This window comes from Eretmochelys imbricata, chromosome 11 (assembly GCF_965152235.1).
Source record: "Eretmochelys imbricata isolate rEreImb1 chromosome 11, rEreImb1.hap1, whole genome shotgun sequence".
In the NCBI taxonomy this organism is placed as follows: domain Eukaryota; kingdom Metazoa; phylum Chordata; order Testudines; family Cheloniidae; genus Eretmochelys; species Eretmochelys imbricata.
In genome coordinates this window covers 66,117,849-66,138,700 of record NC_135582.1, presented here as the reverse complement: position 1 = coordinate 66,138,700, position 20,852 = coordinate 66,117,849, and the positions used below count along the sequence as shown (strand labels likewise).

At 43.3% G+C, this 20,852-nt stretch overlaps 1 protein-coding gene across 1 annotated transcript in view; it reads left to right on the top strand.

The window, feature by feature from the left end:
- ERBB4 (erb-b2 receptor tyrosine kinase 4) overlaps positions 1-20,852 on the top strand; it is a 589,315-nt gene that overhangs the window by 313,576 nt on the left and 254,887 nt on the right. Inside the window, exon 5 of the mRNA XM_077829473.1 lies at positions 14,696-14,761. Coding sequence (XP_077685599.1) covers positions 14,696-14,761 — 66 coding nt within the window. The remainder of the gene's footprint in view (positions 1-14,695; positions 14,762-20,852) is intronic.

Sequence of the window (20,852 nt, the reverse complement as noted above, 5' to 3'; positions counted from 1 at the left end):
CACCTGGGCTGTGTAAGAGAAAGTCAGCATAGCAGCGGCTCCTGATGCTCACCTCACAGCCCAGGTGGGGAAAGTGATCTGGATGCACGGAGTGCTTAGTGTTTCTCCTCGCTCCCCTCCACGCCCTTCATAGCCCCCTAGGGGGGCGCAGAGGACAGTCAGTGGGGAGTATAAGCTGTATCTGTGCATCTCTGCTCGTCCCTCTCCCCCATTCCTCTGCTGGGAAGAAGCAGGGAGAAATCTGGGCACTCCCCCACTTGGCACTCCCCTGCCAGCCAGGAGCAGCTGCTGACTCTACACCGGAAGCACACATCTCTGCACTACTGCACGGCACCCCTTGACCATGGCACCCCTGGGCAGTCACCCCTGTGACCCACCCCTAAGACCAGCCCTGGTTTGAGGTGTCAGTCACTGATAGGCTGAACTGGTTCTGTAAGCAATAAGAATCTGGACATTCTTTTCTTTCTTCAGACCAGCATGTTTGGATTTGGAGGGATGAATCTGGAAATTTAGGCCAACATGCCCAATTTCTGGGTGCTTAATATCAGTGGCGTTGGGACAGTTTTTATAGTGGGGATGCTGAAAGCCACTGAACAAACCTGTAAGCCCTGTATAGGATATAAACTACTTCAAGCCAAGGGGTGCTGCTGCACCTTTAGCACCCCTAGATCCAGCACCCCACTCAATATAGACACACTGAAAAGGCCTGATATTTTTCATTGTGTTGGTACTCAGAACTTGCTGCAAATCTGGTCCCTTTAATGTCTAAGCATGTCCAAGTAAAAATAAATAAAAACATACTTAGGTAACACAAATACAATGGCCAACTTAAAGAGCATTTTTAATTTTTAAGCGTGGAAATGGTTGAGGCTATTGTACCCAGAGATAAATATCTTACAAAATCTTCCCTTTAACCCTTTGAGTGCTTTAGTGTATTGTACAAGATCCTATGTGTTATACCACCGCTGTGTTGTTCTAACATCAGAAGAGTTTCTTCCCAAAGGAATCCTAGATCAAGATTATGATGTTTGAAAGAGGCTGAGGGGGACATGAGATTTCAGTTGCTTCAAGATGACATTTAGTGCCCCCCAAAACTGAGGCACTGAAGATCACTAGTCACTTTTTGGCCAGCAGTCTATGTTCAGCAGCCCATGTAGGGTTCTGCCACCACTTTTGGTTAGGGTGACCAGATATCCCAATTTTATAGGGACAGTCCCAATTTTTGGGTCTTTTTCTTATATAGGCTTCTATTACCCCCCACCCCCGTCCCGATTTTTCACACTTGCTGTCTGGTCACCCTACGTTTGGTACTGTTGTCACCATTAAAATGTCGTAACTTAACAGCCATTTCTACCAACATACATGAGTTACTACTTAGTCCAAGATTAGAGAAATGATATAGTAATTCACATGCCACTATGTGGCAGCTGTTGGTAAATGCTTACGTTTTAATGGCAGTCTCTGTGTGCATATAATGTATTACTGCACACCACCTGTTTACCCGCAGACTGGCTGTTTAAAGAGTCTTTTACACAAGGGAGAAACTTTCAGCTTAAATACTTAGCAACTTACTTCGTCATAGTCACCAGTGTGTCTTGAAAGTAGGAAATTAACTGCAAATACTCAGAATATTAGAAATGATCTGATTGAATTGTGATTGGCATATTTAGAGTGAGTGGGTGGTTAAAATTGGTCTCTCTTGAGCAAGCTTCAGCTGCTTTAGCTGACTGCCTTTGAAGGGCTGCTTGAGGAAGAGAAAAGAAAGGAAACATTATAAAAACAGTCACTAAATTGTATTGAGCAATTGTCTTCTTGAAACTTCTGGGCAGGTGCATTCCTTTGAAGTTATCTATCTGTTAGTTCAACAAGGTGCCCTATTCCAGCCACTTCTTTTACAGACAGCAGCTGTTGAGCACAGGTTTGATTTCATTCTGTATACGTTCTTAGCACAAAGAAAATAAGGAAAGGAGTTTTGGTTGGTGGTTTGTGTGTGAGAGAGAGAAATTTGATTTTCTCATCTTAGGGGTACACAGCAGATGATCTTATAGTGGGCCGTTCCAGCCCAGACTCTTTCTGTTGCTTGCTTGAAAGAGAAACTTCACATCACTACAGCTGCATTTTCTAGGCATATGTCACATGGGCTTGTTTGGCTGAACATCCTCAGAATTTGGGGTTGCCTCTATCACTCAAGGCTTGTGTTCTTTTGCTTTGGTAGTCATCCTGGCATACTTGGTTTCTTTCAGTCCCAAACTTCTCCAATACACTCTCTTAGAAAGTGCTCCTCTCATACCTTCCACTATTTGGAAGAATGTGTTTGGATTTGGGAGAATGAAGCTTAGGGACTTTGGATGAGAGTTATGGCTGACAGGCAGGAAAAAAGATAGCTAAATGAGGAAGAGGAGGGACCTTCTGGCTTTCTTGTGTGTACTCTCTGTAACTGCTCATTTGAGACTTCTGGTTCTGTCAGGAAGGACTCCATATTCAAGTCCTCCTGGGCCAGTCTTCAAAGAAGCTCTGACTTCTCAAAAACTTGTTTCTATTTGTTACCCGGAAATCCTGTCTGGAACTAGCTTATGCCTGGCAAAATATAATTCTCAGTCAACTTTAGGAATATCACAATAGTCTTCACGGTAGGTGACCTGATTACAGAGGTGAAGCTTTTTGACCTCCCACAGATAAGATAATGACTTCTAGGCTCTCAACAAAGGTAACCTCAATCAGCACAGCTACATGTGGAAAAATTCCTATGTCTACATGACAAACTCAATATGAGTCCTCAAGAAAGTATGATCTACATGCGCAGGTCAACTCACTCTATGCAAGCCATTGTTATAGATGGCTAATTATCATTGGGATCCAGTACTCATCAAAATCAACAAGTCCCATTGACTTCTGCGGGTGCTGAAACGGCCCTCGCTTTCTCCCATTCACTCCTAAGGAAGCAAATGGGATGTTGACCTCACTTCATTTTATCTGAAGAAGATGGTGAAATGTGTCTGTGTTATGCTAATGGCATCCTTGCTCTTTCTCCACCTCCTGAAAATAGGTTTTTAAAGAGACATTACTGAACCCTTGCAAGCCTTCAGCCGGCCAGGCTTCCCCACTTAACGGAATGCTGGGGATTCTAGTTTTCTCCAGCTGCTTCTCTCCAGAGTTTTGTTTCAGTGGTACTTTACTTGCCTTACATTTCCCCACATCTTCAATTAAGTCTGGTAGGGTTTTGACTCACCCTTTCCTATTTCCCCTCAGAAAACCTGCATTAACAGTGATAGGCCTCTAAAAATTCCCCTTCACCACCAGGAAATATTCAGAAGGAAGAAATTGCTATCCCACCTAATATGGACAAATAGCAGTAAGAAAAGGCTCTTGTACCAATTTTATTTCACCTAGGATCTTTTATCAGGTTACAAATCCCTTGAGTATTTCCCCTTATTCCTGCCATTCTATATCCTCTTCCTAAATCTTCTGCTTTCCTTTCTTTCCTTTATCATATTCCCCCTTCTCCCTATTTCTAGATAGTTTCAGCAGACAGCCTAAAATCCTAAATGGATGTGACGACTGAACTGCTTTTTGTGGTGGTTCCTCATATTCAGGGTTATGGATAATTACCTATTCCTTACTATGCATCTAAAAATTAAGAGTAGACTTATTTTTGGAAGAGCCCTAAGCAGAGGATGTTTATAAGATGCACTACCCTACAAGTTGTGACGCTGGCAAACCAGGTGCCAGCTTATGATTAGGTCCCCATGCCTCACTTGGATATCGACACACACAGCTGGTAAAATAGGTATTAGAGTTATAAAAATGTGCTCAGTGTTTAGGCTTTATTTACTGCTTGTAAATTGCTGCATGCATGAATCTCACTTATAACATCTGTACCCTGTATTGGAAGGTAATATATGAGCATTTGCATTGAAAGTCTCTCTAACTGTGTAGATCACCAGACAGGAGAAAAGCGTTAACTGGTGTGAAATACTAGTCTCCAACAGGTGCTATGTCCCATCTGACGAAGAAGGTGCATTGACACCAGATGCACTATTGCGCAACATCAGAGAACAAAAGAGTTGTTTGGTTTCTTTCCCCCTGCTGCCTCATGAAGAGCAGGAGATGGCAAGTGAATTCCTCCCATCAGCTGAGTTTGCAACTCAAAGCAGAAGGGTGGAAGGAATTAAAAGCCCTAACAAAGAGGAACTGTATTTGTATGCTGCTTGGATTCTGAGGGGCAAGGATTTCTAAGCATAAGCAAAAGATCCCCACTGCTTAGCCTGGGTTAGCCCTAAAGGACATACAGAGTTTGCTTGTCATGGAAGATTTCTAATAGATTTTGAAACTTAAAATTGGAACTCATTTGTGTATATATGTTTACCTGCTTTAACCTTGTAAATAAATCTCTTATTTCCTTTTCTTATATAATAAATCTGTATATAGTTTATTATAGGATTGGCCATAAGTGTTGTCCTTGGTATGAGATCTGAGGTGCAATTGACCTGGGCTAAATGACTGGTCCTTTGGGACTGGGAGTAACCTGAATATTGCTCTGATCTTTGGTGTAAGGGACCATCTATCGCAAAAGTCTGCTTACCTGGGTGGCAAGACAGATCGGAGTACCCAAGGGGACTGTCTGTGACTCCCTGGTTTGGCTGCTACTGTGCCTGAGGTGTTTACACTTAATAAAGGGTTGATGAAAACTTAGAACTCACCACCAGTTTAGGATTCATGCCCTGCTGTTTAAAAGTCTGGCCTGAGTTTGGTAACTTGCTCTTGAGCCACTGCAGGACAGCGTGAAGCAAGTAACCCTAGGAAATTTTGTGCCTCAGACATACCTTACGTCACATTTCCTCCCCGGCTTACTCCTTGCTGTGGTGGGAGAGGGTTAATATCCAATTATGACACTTTCCTGCACTAGCTCATCTCTGCTTGCCAGTGATACCATGATGTGTATATGTGCAGGCATTTGTGTGAGGAGAGTCAAGGCTCTGTTTGATAGATAGGTGTGTCCAGTGGCAGAAGATGTTGGGGGAGATTTATGCCTTTGTCTGAAGCATCAGCACTGGTCACTTTGGGAAAAGAAGGCTTGACTACTATGGATGGATCATCAGCGGCTTCTGGTAGAGCAATTCCTAATGGTCGCCAAATCTCAACGTTAGAGATGGTAATACATTGCAGAAAGTGATGAGTTTGCATTATTTGTCATTTATGGATACATGTTACTCCTTGTTTGCAAGATGACCACCTGTTTGTTCCTGAACGTGTTTGTGAATCCTGAAAGTTCCATCAGTTTTAGCAGGAATGATTATTCAGGTGAAAGTGGATCTTGGAAGTTTATGTTGTATTTGTTATTCCTCTTTTCCTCTTGACCGGAAATGTGCCGAAAATATTCATGGTACTTTGACACACACACCCACATCTACACAGACACATCCCAGCAGTACAGTACATTACAATATACCTTACAATATAAAGTAATGAAAAATACCCTTCCAACTTATCATCTTTTCTGAAGAATATGACTTTATTTTAACAATGGAAGCTGCATTCTGCACCACCCTCTTGATCACTGCTCTGAATGCATTCTAATAGCAACCAAAAGATATCTCGTCTTATAGCCCAATAACTGAGTTATTGTTTTTTGGTATGAAATTAGGGCAAGAACACCACCAGCCTCATCATTCGCTTGTCAACGTGCCTTAGATTTTTTTTTTAGAGCCCTCCTCAGAAAATCTGCAATGACATTGGAAAAAGAAAAGGAGTACTTGTGGCACCTTAGAGGCTAACCGATTTATTTGAGCATAAGCTTTCGTGAGCTACAGCTCACTTCATCGGATGCATTCGAAAGCTTATGCTCAAATAAATTGGTTAGTCTGTAAGGTGCCACAAGTACTCCTGTTCTTTTTGCGGATACAGACTAACACGGCTGCTACTCTGAAACATGACATTGGAGTTTCTCACACAACATTACGCATGATCACACGGAAAGTACTTATGGCTCTAGCCTCCGATTCTCACCCATAATTATGCTCCTGTCAGACTGGATACATACAAAAAAAAGTTGCTTATCTTTTTGGTTTGTCCATTGCTGTTGCAGCTAAAAGATGTCGTCCAGCATAATCGATGTATATTAATTATTCTAATGTGGATGCAAACATGTGTTTTGCATATGCATATATAATAACCTCCCACCCAGAACACAGGACGGGGGGAACTCCCTGCATGTGTAATTGTTGCGTTTAATAGAATTCTACGCAGTTGCTCTGTTTTGTTGTTTCTTGGGTCAGGAATCACAGATCAAAAGTGTCTATCGTGACATCCCAAAAAGAATAATGTGAACAAGTTATGCCTAAAGATGTATTGCTGCTCAAGAGGATCTTTACCTCCAGGCCCCAGTTGGCATATGTGCTTTGGTTTCAGTGACTGTGCTCAGTTATCTGTGGCTCTCACGTGGGAAATATATTTTTTAATACGAGAGACTCCCAAGGGTTTGTTGATTTTGATGAGTCTGCCAAGCAGCAGGTATAACTTGACCTAGCCTTTTAGTCTACTGGCTGGGTTTTCCAATTTGCTTGGGACCCCTACCTCTGTGTTTAGAAATGCATCTGATGCTGCTTGGAACTGATTCTCCATCACAGTGGGGGGAATTCACTTTACATTGCTCTGCGCTAACAGCTATAAGCAGTAATAATTAATAGCGCCTAATTGCTTAATCAGAGTAAAGTTTTAGCCCATGTCATATGTGAAGGGTTTTTGTTTTTTTTTTGTCTTTTTCTGGAAGACTAAATTCCCTATTAATATGTTGAGTCAGAAATCTTACCTGTTGTGTCTGTCTCAGGGGGAAAATGTTAGTATCTTTATTATGCCTCTTCCCTCCTCAAGTCTCTTTCTTTACTCATTACGATGGTCTGAAGACATTTTCCTGAAGCAGCAGAACAGTAACATTACAGTGAGCTTCCTATCAGTCCTGTGCTGTCAATGATAAATATGAATCCATTGGCCTGGGCCAGTTCAGAGCTGCCGACATGATGTTATTTGACTTTTCATTTATTCCCTTATGTCTGGCGGTCAATCACTTCCAAGATCAACCCTGTCTGTTGTGGACATAGCTAGTGATACTCTGTAATTTAGGAATTCTGTACAGATTCCTCTGATCCAGTCAACACTGACATGCTTAGGGTTGTCCCTATCACAAATTACGTACTCCATTGTTAGCAAGTATTCTGTTTTCCTCAATGCAGGTTGAACTTTATCTCCAGTTTCCTTTTTTTTTAATTTATTTATATTGTCCCTCTATCTCTTTCTTTGCCTGTCTCAATGTGTATATCGCTCATTTTGTTTTCATTACACATAGGTATTTCCCTTGTCAGTCTGTTTTCAGCTGCCTATATCTGAATCTCTCTCTCTCTCTGTCTCTCTCTCTCTCTTTCTGTGCCTATCTAGAAAGGAAGATTAGTGGATAAATAGAGGGGTCAGAATGGTAGATTCAAATTTTTTGTATTAAAACTAGTTACTGGGGGAATATGCTTTCATTCCTCCAGATGTGTGGACGGTCTTGAGGTTCCAGTGTGGGGTAAGTGAGCTGCCCACCGAGAGTCCAGGCAGGGAGACCGTAACCCCAGCACGGAGTAGAGCAGCGCTCTTCAGTGGGATCTCTGCTGGACCACAGAGTGACATGAGCCAATCCATATAATGAACAGATTAGCTACCAGCCTACAGGCTGCAGCAGTGATCACAGAAGGAGCACATGGGTGTCCTATACCCTTCTTCTAGTTATGGGGAAATAGTCATCCTTCATAATCCCTGCATAGGTCCTCAGTACCAGGGGATTTATTTAGTGTATGCACAGATGATTCCATTCAAGCTTCGTGGGTCTGCTGTGGAAACAATGGATTATGCTGCCAACTGCAAGGTCAGGTTCCACAGATCAAACTTGCCTGTTATCGTTCACCTTATCAAGGGACTTCTTAAAGAAGGGGCTGAGCCTGGTGAGCAAGTCGGGGCTCAGGAGCAATCCCCTTTCAAAAAACACATAGGGACAGATCCTGAACTTCTGCAAATACATGCTGCTCTGTTGAAATCAGTGTGATTATGCCAATTTACACTTTTATGCCCCATAACTTTTTGCGTAGCGACAGAGAGAAAGCAAGTGGCATGTTTTATAGAAGACGAGCATTCTATTTTACCAGAATTTTTGCTCTCACTCTCCACAGACATGCCTGTTTTTCCTTAGAGAGGAAACCCTGAAAAGTGTGAATCTCTCCATTAGGTAATTAACTTTCAAATCAATGGAAGCGATCTGGAGACTAGCACAGGGCTGGTAGAAAATGTAAAATGATTTTTACTTAACAAAGGAGTGTGAATGAATAAACGCGTGACCATAGGAATTGTTAGACAAGGACATGGAAAGCGTTACAGGCTGATAAAGGCAGAACAATTCATCACGACAATAGTATCTTTAATTCCAGTTAATACCATGCAGCAGAGTTTGAATTCTATTTTGATTTTGCTATCAACTGTATCTTTTCATACACAAAACTAAGTAATTTTAGCCGCTTACAAAAACAAAGTGCAGACCTATTTCAGCGTAGTGTCATGTTTAAACAATGAAATGAAAAAGATGAGGCATCTTAATGCAGAATGTATTGGGATCATCCGACACGTCTGGGATCTCAGGGTAAGTTATGCTTGTATGGTTCCAAACCTCCTCATTAAAGCTTAAGGAAATAGTCAATTTCTTTGGTCACATTTTCAATTAAGATTGAGTTTATGAGTAGTTTATAAAGGGCTAATAAATTATTAATAGTTGTTTTAATCCAGAGTTAATTGATTATTTTAAGTGGTTATATAGAGGTCAAAAGATCAATAGGTTACATATAACTATGGCTTATAACTGTGAATAGTACCTGCTACTAAGGTGCTTATAACCATCAATCACATATGCTGCTTTATATCAGTAATGTGCAGATAACATCCATTAATCATTTATTAACCTTTTATAAGCCATTTATAAATGGAGACCATGTAAAGCGAGACCATTTCTTCTCTGAATTCTACTGCCTTCTCTTCTTTCCCATTTCCTGCATGAAAGGGGTCTCCTTAAGGCAGCTACGACCAGTGATGAGCTGCCAAAATCTTAACAACTGGTTCCCTCCTCACCCCACGAGGAGGTCATTGCCCACCCCCAACCCCCAGGACTCCTGCCCCATTCACCCCCTCCCCTGTCCCCTGACTGCCCCCAGAACTGGGCAGGAGGGTCTCGTGAGCCACCGTAGAGGGTGCCCACCCCACCCCTAAGAGCCAGAGGGACCTGCCGGGGGGCGAGGTGGGGAGTCCCAGCAGTGCTTACCTAGGGCAGCTCCCAGGAAGCATCCGGCAGGTCCCTCTGGCTCCTAGGGGCGGGGGAGCGTAGCTGGGGGGGGAGCAGAGGGAGCAGCCGCTCCTCCCACTGATCACATCAAAAGTGGAGCCTTAGGCACCAACTCCGTGGGTGCTCCAGGGCTGGAGCACCCACATGGAAAATTTGGTGGGTGCAGAGCACCCACCGGCAGCTCCCCGCCCTATGCCCGGCCCCAGCTTACCTCCGCTCTGCATCCGCCCCTGAATGCACCGCCCCACTCTGCTTCTCTGCACCCCTACCCCGGCTTCCTGCGAATCAGCTGTTCGGCGGGAAGCCTGGGAGGGCTGAGAAGCAAGCGGCGGCTTCACACTCAGGCTCAGGGAGGCAGAGGTGAGCTGGGGCAAGGATGGGTTCCCCAGGCTCCCCTTCCCCCCTCCCCCCCCGGTTACCTGCTGCGGTGCGGGTGGCCCTCCTCGCGCCCCCCCCCCCCCACACCGCCCCAGCTCACCTCTGCCTCCCTGGGCCTGAGCGGGAAGCCGCCACCTGCTTCTCAGCCAGCCCTGGCTTCCCACCGAAAAGCTGATTCGCAGGAAGCCTGGTGGGGGGGGCGGAGAAGCAGAGCAGGGCGGCATGTTCAGGGGAGGAGGCGGAGGCAGAGGCGGAGCAGAGGTGAGCTGGGGCTGGGGGTGGGGTGGGGTGAGGCGGGGAGCTGCCGGTGGGTGCTCTGCACCCACCAAATTTTCCCCTTGGGTGCTCCAGCCCTGGAGCACCCATGGAGTCAGCGCCTAAGGTGCCACTTTTGGCCTATTAAATTTAGAAGCCCTTTTAGAACTGGTTGTCCCTCACGGAACAACCGGTTCTAAAAGGGCTTCTAAATTTAACAACCGGTTCTAGCGAACCGGTGGGAACCTGCTCCAGCTCACCACTGGCTATGACCATTGGCAAGGAACTGTGGCGGAACACTGCTGTTAGCTTGGGGCAAGGAGGAGAACTTTAATTTTATTGTCTTGTCAGTAACAGCCTTTTGTAGCGACTTGTCATACTAAGGTCTATCTTGAGCCAAAGGAAAGCTCTTCTCAGTTATTGGGCTTGTGCAAGGTGGAAGTATCCTTAGGATTTCCCAGTCTAATGAGCTTCTAGTTTCTGTTGGTGGCATTTTCAGTTGGTAGAGCAGAGGGAGTAAGATGTTGATAGATATCTGCCAGAGGTGTAGCCATGCACTGGAAGAGTATGAAGATTTCCTGCCCCAATGTCCATAATGAAAGACATGTTGCATTAATATTGGCCAAAGGGAGATGAGTCCTAGAATCATAGAACCATAGAGTTGGAAGGGATCGCAAGGGTCGTCTAGTTTAAGTCACCAGTCAAGATGCAGGATTTGCTGTTTATAAACCATCCAATACAAGTAGCCAGTTTTCTTCATGGGATTTGCCAGAACAAAATTACTTGACATGCTCCTCAATGACTCTGGCCTTTCAATGTTTAGATTAAATACAAATTATATACAATTATACAGTCCTGATTTTTGCCCCCTTATTCCCCTTTTGTGTTTCAGTGAGTGAAACTTCATTATGTATTTAGAACACTAGTAATATTCTGGAATAGAAATGGAGCTAACATCACTAGATGTCTTCAGACATTTTTGTCACTAGGGGCAAAGAAGGGACCACAGATTCAGGCTCCTCTGGAGGCTGCCTTTTCATGTGTCACTTAGGAAACAAAAGTAGATTGGGAAAAAGATTTTTTTTACTGCCTTTGGTAATGAATGACAATTGAGCAGATGGGCAAGGTAACCACTTACAAGGTAAATTACTTGAGGATTTTTTTCTCTGCATCACATATTGATGGCCAAGTTCCAGCTAATTGCTGAGTCTCAACATTTGATTGCACAAAGAATGTATGTGATGAATGATCAGATCCGGGCTTTCTCTTTCTCAAATAAGGCTTGATCCTGCAAGGTGCTTAGCACTTGTTTCAAGTACTGAGTGCCCTCAACTCCCATTGATCCCACTGACACTTGAGGATGCTCCACAACTTGCAAGATCAATCTCCCAGTTTGCAAAGATTAATGGAGAAAGTCATAGGAAGGAATTGTGGTTCCTTACCTCACCCACCTTGCTATTAAAAAAAAAAACAAAAAACCCTCCCCCAAACTCCCCACCAAGGATACTTGGCACTCTTCCATGCTTTAATGTTTCTTTATTGAAGTGAGCCTACAAGGAGTCTCCCACAGATTCCTTCTGCTTCTCACAGGATTTTTATTTTTATAAACACAGTGAGTACGATGAAAGGAATTGCCTACTTTATTCCCTAACTGTCTGATCTGAAAAACAGTTCTTCATTGGCAGCTCACAGTGAACCTTCTAAAATCTACTCGTGTCCATCAAGACCCTTTCTGAAATTCATTGTAGTGTGATACATAGAACTACATAAGAACAAAAGACTATGTAGACGTCTCTGTCTCTGAGTGAATCAGCGGACTTCTCTGTAGGAAGGTCCCTATTTTTGGATCTGGGGACAAATTTCAAACAGCTGATGTTTGGACTGATTCTTGCAAACCCTTGCTCATATGGATACTTCTTACTCTCATGAGCACTCCAGTAGGACTACTCTTGTGAGAAAGAGTTTCCGAATCAGATCCATAGAGGACAACATTTTTTCCCTGAGTTACACTTGTGCAAACAAACCCACTGCAGTCTTTGTAGCTGCATGCGGATAACTGAGGGCAGAATTTGGACCAGTACTTGTTCATGTTGGGAGAGGATCGAGCTTCTTAACATTAACAACTAAAGAGAAAAATGGACAAGCTACTTTTCTTATTCCCAGTGTATTTGATGTCTGACCTTCAAAAGGGCTTGTGATAATTTAATTCAGAGATGTGCTGTCTACACGCTCAGCTTCTCATTTTGCCTGTGTAACTGAGAGAAGAGAAAACAATGAAGCAGACACTTTGAACTCCCAATGAGAGAAAAGAGAGCTGGCAGCCTTCCCCCTGCTCCCCTGGTCAATATATCTCTACTCAAATGCAAATTATCATCTGACACTGCCAAACAAAATCATGTAATAGGAAGCAGACAGACTAGTTAAAGTTCTTTAAAAACGACTTTTGAACACACTGAATCACATTTATTTCCAGGATGGAAGGAGCTGGGTGAGTGAATTTTTGGTTCCGTACCAAGGATCATGTTGATGCCAAGGAATTTGAGATGCAAAGACTTTTATTCATATGTGGCACTTTCAAAGATCCCAGCATGCACAGAAGTGTAGGAGGACTCATTGACTAGGGGTCACCTGTCATAAAGTCTGAAGCTCCTGTTATCTCACCACAGATGTTACTATGGCAATGAAAAATCCAGTGGGTACAGTAAATATAGGGTGGGAATAGAAGTCAGAAAAGGCGGGGATGCGATCTCATTCTGCTTCTGGGATATGCAATTAACAAATGATCTGGTATGTATTCTAAGGGTTTAATATGTGTACTCACAAGATTGCCATTAGCTTTCTCCCTAACCATCTTCTCAGAACTCAATGTGACATTAGGCACAACCTTAAGCATAATCTGCACTGCCTTAGGAGTAACTCTGGGAGGTGCTGTGCCACAGAGATACGCCTGTGAGTTGGCTTTCCTCACCAGCTTCCCCCTCATTCCTGTACCAGCACCAAATTGCAACACTCCCTGCATTGGCTCAGATGCATTGAGTAACAAGTGTGGATCTTGTATGTGGAATCAAGACTTTGCCCTCCTGCTCTGTGGAAGTGGGATTAAGTAGGTTTACAATATCTGCTGTGTTTGATATGCAGGATCCAATTCTCTAGGGGCATAAGGCGAGTTCTTAGTAGTCCTTACTCAATTGGATGGGCCCATGGACCTATTCACAATTGAGCCTGACTGAGAGTCTCTGCTGTTGAAAGTTTCTCACGTTTGCTGTTCGCCTCACCCTCTTGTCTAATTTCCAGTGTTATAAATCAATTTGGATTTATTAGCTTTCTGCACAGGACTCCAGTAGCCTCTTAATAATAATTATCGTTATTACTGATTAAAGTTGCATTATTCATGCCAGATGGAGTCCCCATCCTGTCAGCCAGAATGAGTTTGCATTAGGTAGTTATAATGTGTTTGTGATCTAAATAAACAGATGGCAGAAACTGACAGGAAATTATATGCTGATGATGTCAGCAACAATGCTTCCCAGGCATAATTGCTTTAAATGAACTTCAGTACAGCAAAGAACTGTTACTTTCAACAAGGTAGTTGGCCCACACCGTGTAATTACTGTACACTATAATCAATTGTGCCATGAACACTGTATACATGTCAGAGTGGTGAAAATGGATTTCAAGAACATAATCCTTATGACCTTCTGACTTTACGTAAATGAAATACTGTATCTTCGCTCAACCTCGGCTAGCCAAGTTAATAACACTTTTTCTTTGGGGCTAGAACTTCAGGGTTCAGAGTGTTAGCACAGGGATGTGGTCATATTTGATCTGTCAATGTTCCCAAAGTTTGTGTGTACAGAAGTGTATTACAAGTTAGTGCCAATAACACATTCATGGAAAGGCTCCCCATTCACTTTAAGGGGCTTCTGGATCAAGCTCTAAGCGGACGCTTGCTTAATAGAGTTTCTGAGCAATATTTTATGAAGAATGAAAGAGTCCTCAAAAATGGGGATAGGTTGCTTTCAGGGGGGGACCCCTATTTAGCTAATAAACCTGTCTATTCTTTTACCAGTGCTTTGGCCATGTTTTTTTATTCGTCACTCTGTGGCTTTCCTTTTCCCCCAGAGAGTTTGTTTGTTCATTTGTATTGACTTTTGTTTTCTATTATGGGGTTCAGGTGTTTTTGCGTACCATTTCAAGCAGCGACATCCACCAGTACCGAGAAGCTGGGTGGATCCAGTATCGCTACCCAGCATAGACCATTGAGTTCACTGCTTGGGATAGTTAACGGTGAAAATATATTTCGATGTTCCCAGGCTGGTTTTCTCCTCTGTAGAGCAGCATCGGTTCTCAAGACCCACAAATTCAGTTTACACCTTTAAGAAGGGGGAACAGAGTTAGGAAATTAAGCGCCTGTGTCCTGTGCCTCAGCCTCATATACGTTTCACACACAGGGCTGGCTGCTTAACTTGACTCTGTTTCGCCAACCATTCAACCCCGGTAAGGCCCAGAAATCCTCATGTCACAACAGTAGTGCTTCCCTTGAGGCATCACTGGAGGCCCAAGATTGAAAAGAAGCCGAGTTTCTAATTGATCTCTAAAAAAGAAAAGGAGTACTTGTGGTACCTTAGAGACTAACAAATTTATTTGAGCATAAGCTTTCGTGAGCTACAGCTCACTTCATCTCTGTTTGTTTTCACCCTGCAGGTGGACGATGCCACAAGTCCTGCACAGGTCGTTGTTGGGGACCCACAGAAAACCACTGCCAGAGCTGTAAGTATGTGAGGACAGGGAAAGAAAGGAGTGGGAAGAACTGTAAGAGGGATTCTACCATTTCCATTTTAAAGGGATATTGTCTTTTTAAAATAGTTTTAGATTTTTCACTTATACAAAAGCCTCTTTGTGCTTTCCCATCTAGCAATTTTGGTTATTTTTTTTCTGTGCTTCTAATTAAGCTTAAGCCAACTGGCTGCTTCACTTCTCCATTTGGGTCCCAACGTAGGGCGCTTCTCTGGGGAGCATTAACTACTACTTCAGAGTGCATTGGAGCAAACACAATAACAAGAATGCAAAACTGTGGACTTGATCCTGAAATCCTTGGTGAGGGTCCTATCCTGCAAGAAGCTGAATTGGCTCTAAAATCCTATTAATTTCAGTGGGAATTTGAGGATATGTGTCCCCTTGCAGGATTATGCTCTTGATAAGGATCTCAGGATGCGTTCCATTGTATGTAGGTCCTACTGAGATGGCCGATAATGGATATTATTTAAAGGAAGTTCTTTCCAATTAACTGGTAGATTGTTTAGAATGTCTATCTGTCATTGTGTGTCTGGAAAATGTGACAATGGTGATGAGTGAACTTGTTCATATAAAATAATAACCATCTGGAGAGAGAGTCTTTTCTTATAGTATTTCCAAACTGACTATACAGATATCATGGAGCAAGGAGCCAGGCAGCCCCAACATCAGCAAAATGTAAAAGGACAAACAACTGAGAGTGAACACCAGCAATGGCCAGGAGTGACAGAGTCTTTCTAATAGTTGGGGATGCCATGAGGCCCTGCCCCCTCCGTGACCCCACCCGTACCCCTTCTTTTCCCCCTGGGGCCAAGCCAGAAGCCAGAGGTAGGCTGGGAAGCCGGGGCCCCTCCACCTGCCTGTGGTGTGGGGCCTGAGAGCAGCCCCAGCCCACGTCCCTAGCCTCAGGGCAGGTGGAGGGTCCACCACTACACGCACCCCGAGCAGGTGCAGGGTCCATAGCTCCCCACATCTGCCTGGACTCCTCATAGGGTTGCCAACTCTGACTGAAACTATTCCGGGAGATATTTTTTTCCCCAACATGACGTATTGTCATTTTCTTAAAATATCCTATTAAAATCTCCTGGATTGCTTTCAATGGTCGCTGGGAGATTGATGCCAATCCTGGGAGACTCCAGGCCAATCCTGGAGGCTTGGCAACCCTAGCTCCTCGGGCCACTCTTACCTGGGCCAGGTTCCAGCTTCCAGTCTGACTAGGGGGTGGGGCTTTTGGGGTAAGAGGAAGGGCGGGAGGCCGGGCCTGTGGCAAAAAGTGGACGGGCCAGGCCCGTCCACTTTCAAAATTGGGAAGGCCATGGCCAGGGGCTACTTAAGACCCAGGAGGTGAAAAAAATGATAACCTATTGTTTCTTCTCACACTCCCCACAAGGAATATCTTTGTTTGGCTGTGTGGAGCAATCCAAAGATGTTTCTATTTTATTTATATGTTTATATTTACTTTGTATGTAAAATTGTGTGTGCTCATTGGGTTCACTCTTCCTAGGAAGCCAACTTTTTCCATATATTTCCACAAGTGATCCTGTGGTTCCACTTGTACTCTGGGTCCAAAGGCAGTAGATATGAGCAAAGTTCTTGCAAAAATAACCTACCGACACACACATGCCCATAATACCTGATTCTATCATCAGTAGTCCAATAGTACCCACCTCTGTTGAACTGGATTCATTAGAAATATCACTGCTACTTGCACACATTTGGGACTACCTTCATGTAAGAGGTTACAAGAAATTGGAAAATGCAAATTCTTTTACAGGAGAATTTTACAAGAGAAACAAAATCAGTGTTCCAAGACTATTCTGACATTGTCTACAATGAAGAAAGGGGCCCAAATGACTACTGTTGAGTGCTGTCCCACATGCTTTGCACTCCACAATACTGCACCAAGATTTGATGTCACTCAGAAACGTCTGGATCCAGATGTTTGTGGGTCTCAGCAGAGTAAACCATTCTAACTCCACTGACTTCAGGTTCCTAAAGTTTTCTGTTCTGTCTGTGTCCACTGCACTGAGAAGAATCACATTGACTACCATCAACCATAGGGATTCACCTCTCACATTGCCACACACACAAGGTGTGCACGCAGCAGCTGATATCTCCATACTGGTTACTTGCTTCTGGTTCAGAAATGTCTTTATTGACCACTGTCATGGTTCATAATGGTGAAGGCTAATCACTCTGCCAAAGTTAACTTATTTCCCGCAAATACACAAGCAAAGTCTTCCACTTCAGATGGAATTTGACCTATGTTAATAAATGTGTTCTTGGCCAGGCCAGTTTATAGGAATCATTGAATAATGCACCAGGTACAATGGTATTAGAAAGAGCTTGATCTTTGTTCTGCCCCATGGATCATGCTGGAACTCCTCTTTCATTTCCTGACAGCCTTTATGATTGCAACTGAAGAGGTTAGTGCTGAAAAAAGAACTTAAATTAATGTTTCCCACTCAGCCATCTGGTGAAAAAGTGGACCGTAGCCAGCCAGGCACTGTTATGCATCCAAGCAGGCTCCTTTCTCTAACTTACATAGGACTGTTTGTCTATCAAATGTATGAATGCCCTAATAGCCTGGATAAAAATCCAGCTTTGGGGGGACTTATCCTTTGAATGTTTGGTTGTTCACCTGCCACTAACCCCAAAACAGATTACTATAATTTCATTGTAGCTCTAACCTTAGGTCCCTGCAAGGAAATGCGCTAACTCTGCATAGTTTGGGGTCCTATTAATTTCAATAGGGCTTTCTGTGGCTGCAGAAGTTTATGTTGCAGAATGCGGGCCCTAGAACTGAACGACTAGGCAGAACTGCTTTGAGATAAGTAAATTGATTTGGTGGATTAATGTAGTAATGTCAGGGAGAGAGGAGTTTATCTGCAATGTTGCTCTGAAGTTGGAAGCTTAGAAGAGCTATACGGTAGTTTTACTATTTTAAAGACAACCATCTCTCTCTTTACAAGGACTGAGCAAACATATCTGAACACTAGAGACAGGCCAAGGCATAAAAGTGGCTACCAAAATAATAAACGATGAAAAAGGAAAAGTTATCTAGGCTCCAGAAAGATCTAATTTAAAATAGCAACTTTTATCTGTAAGCACAGTATCAGGATAGCTCCTTGCAGTGTCTGGCTATCAGGGACTGCAGTTATTTTATCTTTCACGCTTCTCTATCCCCCCATGACCTAATGTGATCATTGGTAAGCACTTGTTTTTTAAGGAAAATATCGTTGCATATTAAACTAGCGATGGGGACTTTTTAAAAACCTTTTATGCATTTTACACTAATATGGGCATTTATCGCGTGGCTTTTGTTTAATCGTAGAAATACCCAAGTAGGGACCCAAATCAAAACCCAGAATACAACCAACACCACGCTATTATTACTTTGATCTCTGCTTAAAAAAAGCACATGCATTTTCAGTCTGATAGATGTTATTTTTGGATGCCATTCCCAGTTTGTCTCACACATATTTTATGTACCCTGAACTAGTATATTTGAGAATACCCACCTTTCAGTTGTATGCAGGAAGTCACTTCAAAAAGCATAACATCTTCAAACCTAAATATTTTGTTACTGGAAACAGAACTCAAGGAGGGCATAGCTGCATTTTAATAATTTCATTTTATTACTGAGTCGCCAAAGCAAAAACTCTAATGAGCCTGCCTCCCAAGTTAAGATTTAGATTATTTTCCAAGAAAAGGGATAAAACCAAAAGATCTTAATCCTTGTCTTTCATTTCAAACTACACCAGGGGAAAAAGCAACAGGAAAGTTTTGTTCTTGAACAAATATCATCCACCTAGTCTACTTCTTGTCTTGCCTTCCAGCTGTTTCTCTCTCTCTATCTTTAAGTCTCTGGTACACCACCTGAATCTATATAAATGTAACGTGTACATTTACATGTTTAAGAGGACGTTAATATGAAATTATAGATAAACCGTTTTCATTAATAGGCAAAGAAGGGATAATTTCCAGATGCTGTATTGTACAGTTAATTCATTTTCTTAACACTGAAAATGTTAGTAGATATTAACAACAAACATTTTCAAAAGTAGCTATGGATTCTGGGTGCCTCAATTTCAGGGGAGCCAATTTAACGTGGCAAGTCTGATTTTCAGTAAGCACTGAGCCCCCACCAAATGAAAAAAAAAATAAACCTTTTATAGTGAGACACCCCAAAATCTGGGCATTCAAAAATCACTACTCACTTTTGAAAGCCTTTCCTTAGTCTTTATTATCCTGTCTACTCTTGATGTCTGTGTTGTTTTTTTTTTCCCACATGAAAGGAAATTGGAACTGCTGTAAACTTAATACATTATTTTATGAGAATGTCTGTGTCAGGATGGCACTGTCCCTTTAAGAAGGAGTAGAGCGAGTGCACGTGTGACAGGTCAGCTGACGCCACCTGAGCTTAAAAGAGGGCACCCGCAGTTAGATAGGGAGAGACCCACTGAGGAGAGCTGAGAGACCATCAGGAAAGGAGAGAGAGCGTGGAAATGGGGCTCTCATTGCCTGCTCCCTGGCAATAGGGAGCCCTGGAGAAGCTAGGACTGCCAGGGAGGAACCTGAGGACTCAAGGGGGGAAACCCTGTGGGAGCTGAAGCCCAGGATGAGTTGAAGAACTGTGTTTTTGTCTATTTGACTCAAGTTTGGACAATAAAACTGTGTAAAAGAGACTGTGGGAGTGGCAGAGTGTCCTTAGCATGTTGGGGAGAAGCCCTGCCTTACCCCAGAGAGAGGAACAACCTTAAACTAAATACAGTTTGAACCTACAGAAGACAAAGGAGGCAAATAGGCTTTCAATCAACTGCCAATATAAGCATGCATGTAAAGGGAGGTGGAGGGTGGATGTGTGTGAATAGGTGTTTGTCCTAGGTGTGATTGTATTTACAGTCTGTGTGAGAGAAATATGGTTTGGAAAAAGAAGATGCAGATGCAGTAAATACCCACATGGTGCAGCAAAAATCAAGCAGGAGCTGGTTGGGGGAGAGGGAAAGAGCTGAACCAGCAGTCTAGATCAATCAGGGTAACAGAGCGCTTTTGCTAGGAGCCAGCATCTTTAATTAAAATCCTTGTATGTCACTAAGAACTTTGCATGTTCATGAGGCTTTCTCATTGATTTTGGTTACTTCCCATTTTCTCTCCTTCACAGGTTTACAGTTCCCTGACATAATGTAAAATTAAGGGCAACATTAAGATAGACTGATTAATTACACACATTTGTGAAACAAAGCAACATCCTGCCTTCCCCTCAATATGAGTCTCGGCCAAGTTTATTGTTATTTATTTATTACGTGTGTTACAATAGGGCCTACAAGTGTCAATCCTGGACCAGGACCCCATTGTGCTAGGTGCTGTACAAACAGAGAACAAAGAGGCAGTCCCTGCCCCAGAGAGCTTACAGTCCAAGTATACGGCAAAAGACAACAGGTGAATATGCACAGAGGAGGTGTAGTATAAGACAACACTGAGACACTATTGGTCAGACTGCTAGGTTGTGGTCTAAAAGCAACTGACAAGTAGCCCCCCCGCTCAAATCTTAATCCATTTGCATGTGTTGGGCACAAATTTGGTGTTATCCCCATTACTTAGCAAACTGGGTCTCAATTTTGCAGTTAGTTCTATACCGGTGGATCCTTTGCTCAGCATGGATGAGTGTGCCTTAGAGGATCTGACTACAGGATTGGGGCCTGGATCATTATGACTAAGACTCTCCTCTCAGTTTCACTGGTGCAGCTTGGAGGAGTATTTGGGCCTATTCTCTGCAGAGTGGCCGAGCGTCTGGCAGCTCACATGACACTTCTGCAATTGGCAGCCTGGTTGTGCCTGCCGGCAGTTCATCCTCAGTCTCAGGTATGTGGCTGAACTTCTGGTGGGAGCTGCAATTTCACTTTTGGGTTGCACCTGTGGCATCTGCTGCGTGGGCCAGTGGGAAGGAGCAGCGTGAGGTGGCAGCGTCTAGGGAAACGAATGTCAGCAGCAGCACAAGGGGAGTGGTCCAATGTTGGTGCCAGGCTTTGTGATGCTTCCGGGATGTACCCTGGGTTGTGAGGCA